General features: G+C 40.1%; 1 protein-coding gene across 1 annotated transcript in view; it reads left to right on the plus strand.

Annotated features, from left to right (window-relative positions):
- DPYS (dihydropyrimidinase) overlaps positions 1-10,684 on the plus strand; it is a 33,407-nt gene that overhangs the window by 7,806 nt on the left and 14,917 nt on the right. The window contains exons 4-7 of the mRNA XM_009891806.1: positions 116-305; positions 6,302-6,458; positions 7,169-7,310; positions 9,311-9,453. Of these exons, the coding sequence (XP_009890108.1) occupies positions 116-305; positions 6,302-6,458; positions 7,169-7,310; positions 9,311-9,453 (632 nt within the window). The remainder of the gene's footprint in view (positions 1-115; positions 306-6,301; positions 6,459-7,168; positions 7,311-9,310; positions 9,454-10,684) is intronic.

Raw genomic sequence — 10,684 nt, forward strand, 5'->3', positions numbered from 1 at the left:
TTTTTCTCTCTTACTAACTGCAGTGTCTGATTTAGGATCCATTTGGCTGGCAGCATGCCCACGACACCATGGTTGCACTTTAACTGACTCTTACATGTTTTTGTGTGATGTTCAGGGTGCAAAGAAGATGTTGGCAATGGGAATAACTGGCCCTGAGGGGCATGAGCTGTGTCGTCCTGAAGAAGTGGAAGCTGAAGCTACTCAAAGAGCAATTACCATAGCAAATGCTGTAAACTGCCCCCTTTTTGTAGTCCATGTAATGAGTAAATCTGCAGCAAGGGTGATAAGTAATGCGCGAAGAGAAGGTAAAAGTCCTAATTCTTTTATGCTTGGGCAATGACACTGGAGGAAGGGTCATGGAAAACCAAACATAGCATCAGTGTCCTACTTGTCAGGGGTGCCATAATCCTCAGAACATGGGCAAATTTCTTGGAGTGGAATGTCTAAACTGTGTGTGTGGGGGTTGTGGGACCCAAGGGGAACTAAGCAGTGTGGAAGAACAGCAACTGGGATTGAGACTTTCCCTTCTCCACAGACCAAACTCTTTTCTCCTTCATACTGTATCTCTGAGGTCAAAGTGATCGCCAGGACAGCATTATTGCATTAAAAAGGATGTGACCAGTCCAAGACAATATATGCTCTGCTATTCCCCTCCCTTGAATTATAGTCTGCTAGCCTTTATCAGCTATTTAGATGACAAATTCTACAACAGAGGCCACACCATGTTTTTACAGACTGTGTCATGATATAACCAGGACTCCTATTCACTGAGCACTTAGAAATCATGGTGATGATGACAGTGTCTGAAAGCCTCGATTCCCTCCAGGGAAGGGGTTCTCAGGCCATGCACTGCAGGGTTCATAAATAGTTTTTGTCAGCCAAGGGAGCCTGACCCTCTTGACCATCTGTTGGGCTGGTTAGAAGTGGCCTGAAGGCTGTGGGGATTCAGGATGTTTTACCTCCTCATCCATAAGTTCATCCAGAGCAGCCTGTGGAATGACATCACTCTGAGGAGGCATTATATTGGTAGAAGAAGCAGGACAGAAGCCCGTGATTTGGAAGGTTAAAACTTTATGGAATATCTGTCCTCATTAGCTTTTTACATCTCAGCTTGTGTTCATTTGACCTAACATGAATTGCACACAGACCTTGGTTTCCTTGTTTCTTGGCTTTAGATAATGCTTACGCAGGGGACATAGATTATTGACAACAAAATGCAGAGTATGAGAGCTTGACGGAAGTGCAGTCAAAACCAGCATGATATCATTGTGCTAATATAGATGGATATGTGATGAGATATGTGTTGATTGTGATTTCTAGTAAGATTTATTAGTAACTCAAGTTTATAAAAAAATCTTCTAGAATATTTTTTACTAGCACATCTTTTAGTATTGTGCTATATTAGATTCCTCCACTAGATGACAGTGCTGCTGGTAATGTGGATTATATCCTTCCTTGTATGGTCATTTGTACATTCAAAGGTGTGGTGTCAACATTAACTATCAGAAGGTGTAACAACTGTTAAAATACCCAGATTAAAGATGAATCACTGGCTGTAAACATAAAAGAGCTAAGATAGAAGGTGGTGTTTTATAATGCACTAACTAAGTAAAAAATTCTACGCTGATAGTAAATACTGTAAAATATTGTTAGGTGTGTGTTGTAAGAATAGTCTGCAGTGCCAGTTTGATAACTGACTTGATATATGTATGCGTCTTCGTTATGTAAGAAGAAATTGGTACAACGTGTGCTTATTGTGGTGCAAATTGGATATTATAACTTCCTGGGTTGATGCAGTCAGAATCATCAATGCCTGCCTTTGTGCACAGCAACATATAACTTCTCTCCATAATTAATTTCTATTTTCATGGAAGTATACTGTTTAGAAACAGAAATCTATGATTGACTAAGAAATTTTGAAAGATAGCTAGTGTACCACAAAGATAGTTACAATTATAGTTTTTAATGAGACTGATCTGTATAAATTCTGGCAATTAGAAATTCATTGTTGTTAGTTTCAATAAAAATTATTTTCCATTCTTCAATTAAAAGTAGTAATAAAAAAAAGGAGTTCCAGAGAAAAGTTCTTAAAGTATTCTTAAAATATTGTATGAATGACATAAATAAAATCCAAATATTTTTCTGAAAGTTATACAACTTGGATAGGTTAAAACCACTCTAATGTGAAAACTGTGTAAACTCTTAAACACCAGAAGGCTCTCAAGCATTTGAAATATTCACTTTAAATCAGTTTATTCATCTTTTCAAGATTATTTCTCCATCTCTTGATGCTAGCTTCCTGTTGTTTACAATTGTGAAATTTTTCATGTTCCTTTCCAAGCATTTAGCATGAACTACAGTGTGTGGTACAGCATATATACTGTGATGTACAGCATATTCATTCCTGTCCATGTCAGAGGAAGATCGATATCCCTTCCTATTCCATCACTGACCTCAGAAAGGGAGAGACTAATCTTCAGTGAGCATAATCTATTTTCTGTGTGACAGTGTGATATCAGAATTGAAGCATTGCTTCTCACATTCTGTGGTTTGATGATTTTCCCAGTCAAAAATGTAAGTCAGAGCCCAATACTTCTCTGTCCCTCATTTAACTATACAAGGTGCAAAATAATATTAGAGTGAGAGACCGAAGGCCTGATACAGTTTGCTGAAGGCAGAGGGCATAATTCTGTTGTCTTCAGTGAGGAATGGCTCAGATCTTAAAGGTTAAATCAGTCATATATACTGTAAAGGGATACTAGCTCTTATACTAGAATAAGCAAACTTTAGGGGAATCACATGAGCGACCATCTTTCTTTCTCTCCTCCATGCCAAAGTCCACCATCTATGTCTGCTCTGATCTCCAGCAGCACTACTCACTGAAGGAAATCTCCAGACTGTAGCAACATTTTTTTCATGTACATCAGTAACAGCTACAATGCTGCGGAATATTCAACAGGAAATCCAAGGTTTCCATATTGTGACTGTGTTGGAGAGGGACAGGTTAACTTATGTCCCCATTCTGTTCTTTTTTTGAGCTCTACCAACCTGTTTGCCAAAAGCAATGGTTCAACAGTCCTCCACTTGACAGGGTCAAAGACTGAACCTCTCTGTGAGAACTGTTCTTGCTCATCTCAGTGGGCTGTTTCTTCATCCCTGTGTTAAACGTGGTCTTGAATCTTGCTAGAATAGGTAGAGGAACTCTCTGCTTCCACAGGACAGTCTGATATCTCTGTGTGCATGACAGTCTCATTCCTTTGAGTGGGAAGACAAAAGCATCCTATTCCTCCTATTGTGTGAAGTCTTCCCTATAAAGAGAAGACAAGATTGTAGAGTGCTAGTGTCAGGCAGTGCAGCTCCCTCTTCTTGTTAGGACTACCTGATATGAACTTACTGGGAAAAACTAATGTGGCCCTGTCACCCATTGCTTCAGCCAGTAACGCCCCCTGTCACCCATTGCTTCAGCCAGTAAAGCCTATGGGGAAGCAAGGCTAATAAAATGTGATTTAAGGATATATGATTTATACTGCTTCCCACTTGAAAATGCTTTACTTCTAAGTGTACTAAAGCTAGAGATCACCCCCCTTTGCCCATTTAACTACACTGTTACAACTAAGGAAATAAGACTTTCTAGTGCAGATCAGAACTGGAGAGCAGAATCTTACTAAAAAGTCATTGTTTTAAAAAGTTTCTCCCTTTTGAAAAAGTGCACACAAAAATATGTACTTGGCCAGATTACAAGAAGCTTGCTTAGACTTATAACTCTGGTACTTCCTACCATCTGTCATGGGTTAGGTCTGCTCTTAGTGAGAGGAAGGGCATATGTCCATCGCTGTGAGTATACAGACAATCAGGTCTGAGCACAGGAGTGCAACCAAAAATGCCACCTTTTTAGCTGGCTCATGCAGGACAGCTCAGGTCCAGACAGTAGATAGCCTGACTGATGCAATGCTATGCCTGATTCAATAAACCCTGCCTTACAGTTCTGCTTCTTTCTGATCATAGCTGGTTAGTGAGTATCTTTGCCCCATATGACCTTATCCTAAGTGCTTTTGAAACTTTTACTTGAATAAGCATGCAGGGACTGGTTTTTCAAGCCCATAAATGTTAGTTGGTGTTTGTCAAGATTATAACTTTTTCTGAGTTCTGATAGGTGGTAAAATAAAGTGCAATTTTGTGTTCTTTGTTATAAAGTAAGTTATGTGAAAATACTTCTTGCCAGCCAGTTTGGGCATCTGATGAAGTCATGAAATCCATAGCTACTTTGCAGCAGCTAAGATGTCAGAAAGATCAAACAGCAGAACATTTTCTGCTTACTGTTTTTATTGAATGCAGCAAAACATAACAAATTGAAAGACCTGATTTATTACCGCATTACTCCACTTTTATGCCTATAGGCAGAACCAGTCATGCTAGAAGAACCTTAATTCACAGTTTCCATGTTGCCAATCGGGCTAAAAGAGCCTTAATGCAGAATTTCCTTGTTATTTGGATTAATGCAGAATCTTGATATTATTGTACCCTTCAGTCTGGCTAGTCACAGTCCAAATGAAATGCAAGAAATTGCACAGTCAGCAGAAGTGTCCAGATGTAGTCTCTCAAAGCCACAGTGTTCAGACTGAAAATCACTTGAAGAGATGGCTTGTACTCCTTCCCACTCATGGGAACATGGGGAACTGCTCAGGTCAAATTCTGACTGCAGAAATACTGTCATCAGCTGGGATACATGAGTTAGAATCAACTCAGCATATATGACTGTGAGCTTGGAGACTTCTTTTCATTTTTATGCTGTGAAACTTGGATGAGAAAATTATTCATGGAAGCTAAACCTTTACTCCTTTCCTCCCATTTTAACTTGTATCATTTATAGCTATGTCCTAATGATTCATAATTCAAGTTTACTTTGGATGGAAGTTTCTTTAGCTTGTTTAGATGCAATAGGAAAGACACACACCTCACCATGCTTCCCCCTCTCCCCCCTTTCTACTGACTTTGCTCATGAAAAATCTGTCAAAAGCCTAATAGGTAAATATAGGAGATTTGTTACATATGCAGGACTTTTTTCTGTATATGTCTAGATTTGTGGCAGCCTGCCCTCAAATACTGTGTTTGGAGTTGCCCAGGAAAGGCCAAGATCCCCGACTCCTGCAGCAGAACTATTAAGAAAACACTAATCTGACTCAAACCTCCCAAACCTCCTCACTCACTGGTCATATCACTCCCATGGATGGCCCCATATTCAGTGCTTTGAGTTTTGAAAATAAGATGCAAATAACAGTAAATAACTGCTTAAGTAATGATTTCAAATCCAAAAAATGGCAGTGGTCTTTCTCTGAGCTCAAGTGTAAATCTAGAATATATGTAGATAAGTAGAACAGGAAGCTTAGAATGATCCAAGCCAAAGTGTCAATACAAGATAAACATGTTCAGCATGTTAGAGCATGCTGAGGTGGTTAAAGCAGATTAATAATGCTAATAGGGAGTCTTTAGGTTGTGGAAGACATTATACTATGTAGTACTTGGAGTAAATGTGCAGTACAGTAATGTCAAAGCAGGTCTTGCAACCTTGGCAAAATAATGGGGTAATGCAGTGATAGTTCTAATAAAAACTGTGCCTGGAGTGAAATCTGGGACCCATAGCAAGATACCCACTGTCTGCAGGGAGCAGGGGAGGGAGAAGGCTCTTGCTGGGATCCAGCAGAGGTGGCCTTTAACCAGCACCAAGGAGCCTATGAGGGGGTGTGTGAGGTCCCAGCTCACTCTGGTTCTTTGGGGACCATCACAGCCAGGGGCATTACCACCTGTCACCTACAGAACTGCAAAGTGGCTGGAGCACCTCCTCAGTGAGTGAAACATCTTGTTTCATCTCCCCTCTTGTTCTGATGAGTTTCAAACCCATGTTTCCTAGGAGGAAAACGTAGTTAAAATATATTAGCTCTATCCAAAGTCTAACAGCTGGTCTGGTGCAATTGAGGACTATGTTTCTTTTGCAATCTCAGTCACATGCCTGGTAAACAATGTGCAAAACCCATTATAATATATCTGTCAACAATTTAATTAAAAAATTTGCCCAAGCAATGTTCTTACGAGGAAATATATTGGGAGATCGCCAGCAGAATATTCAGAACAAAGATGCTATGTTATAGCTGAGTATATTATGTCCTTCCATATGTTGGTGTTTAATTTAAAACACTCATTCAAATTTAAATCCATTGACACCAAAAGGATCTGGAACAGAGAAAATACAAGATATGCATTTTTATGGTTTTTGATGATGACACTATTGCTTTATGTTTTTCAGGAAAGGTGGTTTACGGGGAGCCTATCGCTGCTAGTCTTGGCACTGATGGCACCCACTACTGGAATAAGGACTGGGCTCATGCTGCAGGATATGTCATGGGACCTCCACTGAGACCAGATCCATCTACTCCCGGTTTCCTCATGAGCTTACTGGCCAAGTAAGCAGATGAACAAACAGTGACAGCTGATGCCCAAATACACAATATTTGGAGTATATAGTACTGTCTGGAGTATATAACAGGTCGATGCCCTGGAGATTTTCTAAGTACAGAATGTTACCTTATAAGGGAGGAGAAATGGAAGGTGAAACCATAGATGAAAAACATTTTTTGTTGCGGAAATTAGAAAGTGTTCAGATTTTGTTTCTCTGAACTCTTGTGGCCTTCTGTCCCCATTTGATTTTAATCAATAAGCCTTGCTAATACGTCAGCAAAAAATTGAAACATGACCAGGGGAACAGTGAGGCTGTAAGTTGGTCGGAAATGTGTAAAAAGTGGGGTCACAGCTAGGGGTTCTGGCTTTTGTTGTCAGCTGCCTTTTTCACTTGAAATTTGGACGCTGCATAAAACTAAGCCTGCTGACTTCTGAAGGTAGATATAAGTTGTCTGCTTCATAACATCTCGTTCAGAAGGAAGTATGAACAGAAGTATCCTTCAGATACATGTATTTAACAAAATGTGTGATTTGCTGGTGTTTTATTACCAATAAGTTTAACTCCACAAAAGGGTTGAATTTGACTGAAGAGTCTGGGAAGGTATCCCTGATCACTGGCTGATGATTGTGCTGATCTGTAGAAATTTCACAAGATATATGGAGTGACACTCTCTGGTAGATGCTCTGATTCATAATGAACTTTGTTTCTCCATAGTGATGACCTATCTGTGACAGGAACTGACAATTGCACCTTTGACATATGCCAGAAAGCTCTGGGGAAGGATGACTTCACAAAAATCCCTAATGGAGTGAATGGTGTGGAAGACAGGATGTCAGTCATATGGGAAAAAGGCGTTGTAAGTATATCAAGATGTCCAAACATGGAGGTAATTGATTTCTCCAGCAAAATATATTCTCTCAGCAGTTATCAACTTTCCAGCTTTATCAAGTGTATTTATCATATGATAACTCCTCTAATCAAATACCATAACAGAGTCCTTACTAATTCTTACTTTACAGTCCTGAGAAGTAGAAGATTCTTAGTGCTTAAAATATAGCACTAGAGAATCATTTCCATCATTTAGCAGCAAAGGACTGCTATTGTTTCAGTGGTAGTGTGTAGTACATTTACTTGCAGCATTTTTTTTCAACAGATGAAAAGAAAATAAAATAAAGGAGGTGCCCACAGTTTCAACTTGGTCAGTTCTGTATTTTTTCCTCTTTGATCTCTCTCAAACTCAGCTGTTGGAGGAGCTTCTGCACTGGGTGTGTGCCTGTCAACTTCTAATTTGTGTTTTCAGCCAGAGGAAACAAGCTAGAGATAAGAAATGCTTTTCTAATGTATGGCTCAGTCCTGTGATATGATGAGATAAGCACCTTCAAATCCCATTGAGTTCAGATTGTCAGTGCCCAGAAGAATGCTTGGTGCTTCTCAGGGCAATGCCCTTCAGGCTTTAAACAAATATAAATTAGAAAGCTAGTGGCCAGACATTTTGAATATGGGGGAGTCTGATGAGGGGGGGAAGTGAGGCAGTCTGGTGAGGAATCTGCTGCTTACTGGTGTTACAATTGCTCTGGCTAATACAATACTGTTAAGTTCCGGATGATCTAGTTCAACTGTCTAATTAATATTAAGTTCTCTTGCAGTAGTGTTGTTGATAATGCGCTGCAAAGCATATTTATTTGTCACAGTAGAGTTATCTATCTCACACACTTGGTAAGGATGTGGTTCAGAATCTCTCTTGTTTATCTGAATTCAGCTGATTCAAGAATTATCTGATTCAGCTCCAGTTGGCTTGTACAAAGCAGACTTCCGCCTGTGTTCACCTGTGGCATAGCTTTAGTGTGATTTTTTATGGTGAAAACTGGAAGATAGTCTATCTTGTAGTTAGTATGAAAGTGAGATGTGAATATGTACATCAATGCTGTTTTTAAACAGTGTAACCTGTTGGCTGAGATAATTTTTCAAAAGGTTCTTCAACAGTAATATCCTCCCTTTTCTTACTTGTAAAACATTACACAGCTGTGAGAGATTGTCTGGAAAGCTTCCCTCCCTTCTCACACGCCATTATTTAGAAGAGAAGTGTTCACCACTTTCATTATGCTTTTTCTCTCAGATGACTGCTCACAGGCCACCATAAAAACACGTTTTTTGACATTCTGATTCCTAGACTGACCTATACACAATATTACCGCCAGTGTAGCTGGCTTTCTGAGCAAACAACAGTCGTGGAGGCTGGATTAAATTATTTATGTAGCAGTGGACAGTCCCAAGACACATGACACATCATGTGTCACATCAGCAAATCTTTTTTTATACCACTTCATCTCAAACATTTACTGAACTGTACTGTCCTCTGTGTTACTGCTGAAGAGATTTGCAAATCACCTTTCTTATATCACACAAAGTGCCTTGCCTCTCCTTTATCATGTTCTAGGCTGTCCTTAATACTGTCTCATGATTTTCCAAAACTTAGATACTTGAGCAATGTTACGTCTCCTGAGGAAACTGCTGAGCAGGACTATAGATTCAAAGCCAGCTAAAAAATTTGGTTTCAGTCAACTTTGGACTGGATCGACAGAGCATTTGGCTTTAAAGTTGTCTTTTTTTCCCTTTGCTGTGGGACAAAGTAAGATAAAGTTATCATATTCAGTGCATGTACATTGCAGTGTGTGCATCTGAGACAAATAGTTATTTTTATTTCTTTTAAACTTTTCAGTATGACACTTTAAAAAAAATATTGATGTGATGTTGGCAGAGAGCTGTCACTCATCCTAGACTTTTCAACAACAGGAACATCTTTTTCATTCCCTGTTTAAAAAAGTAATGAGTTTGCTTTTGTGTACTCTTCTGCAGTACAGTGGAAAAATGGATGAAAACAGATTTGTAGCCGTTACCAGCACAAATGCAGCAAAAATCTTTAACCTTTACCCGAAGAAGGGGAGAATTGCTGTGGGTTCTGATGCTGACATTGTAATTTGGGATCCTAAAGCTACAAGGTATGTATGGGTAGTTATTTCCTCCCATCCAGCCTCTCTACAGAAAAAAAATATCTCAAAGCATCAGTACAGCAATAAGCCTTTGGGTTGAGGTTATGGTGTTTTTCAACAGCACTTCACGTGAGTTAAATTTACATGTTATTTGTCTCCTCCAGTGTGTGTAAGCAGAGATCTTTCATCTCTAGATAGATTTAAAAAAATTCTCCTAGACTGCTGACCAAATGCAAAAATAACAAGGTCTGTACATTATGCTACCAGGGCTTGGTATCCTAAGAGTAAAAATAACCACTTTGGGATCTTAGAATAACTCTGTTAAGTGCTGGAGTATGTTTAGCTTCCTCCCACTGCAAAGAGTAGGGAGAGGAGCCTGTGTTCCTGCAGAATGACCCATTACAAGTCTGTGTTTTGAACTTAGAGCTACTTCAAACATATTCGAAGGTGGTCAGGATGGGTGGTGAAAGTGTGGGGTCTTGCCCTCCCAGTGTCTTCTACCCACCTGATAGAGCAAATATAGTGGTAAAGCCAGTAGTGAGCTTAGTTCTGAAGCTCAAGCTGTGCATGTTTATGCTTGTATTTAAGGAGTTTTCTGATTTTGTAAACAGTACGTCTGCTACAATAGAGCTTGTCACACCAGCAACAGATGCACAAAAGGTATGCTGATGTCTCACCCGCCATGACTTGATTTCGTCGTACATTTTTACTACAAAGGGCATGCAGAACCTCAACTCACACACCATACTGTGCATTACAGCTGATTCCTTTCTTCAGGTATATCCACACCATCAGCCAGCTGCATATTCAAGCCACTGTAAATATATCAAGAATTATATGTCTTGAGTCTTGCTGTGGGTCTTGTGCCCATCCTGGTCTTATTTAAATGGCCTTGTTTAAACGAGGTAGGTGCGCTGGAAAGGAGGGATGCCATCCAGAGGGACCTGGACAGGCTGGAGAGGTGGGCCCAAGCCAACCTCATGCAGTTCAACAAGGCCAAGTGCAAGGTCCTACATCTGGGTTGGGGCAATCCCAAGCACAAATACAGGATCGGCAGGGAATGGCTGGAGAGCAGCCCTGAGGAGAAGGACCTGGGTGTGCTGATTGACCAGAAGCTCAGCATGAATCAGCAATGTGCAATCGCAGCCCAGAAGGCCAACCGCATCCTGGGCTGCATCAAAAGAAGTGTGGCCAGCAGGTCAAAGGAGGTGATTCTGTCCCTCTACTCCACTCTGGTGAG

Source organism: Charadrius vociferus, unplaced genomic scaffold (assembly GCF_000708025.1).
Source record: "Charadrius vociferus isolate BGI_N301 unplaced genomic scaffold, ASM70802v2 scaffold15, whole genome shotgun sequence".
NCBI lineage: Eukaryota > Metazoa > Chordata > Aves > Charadriiformes > Charadriidae > Charadrius > Charadrius vociferus.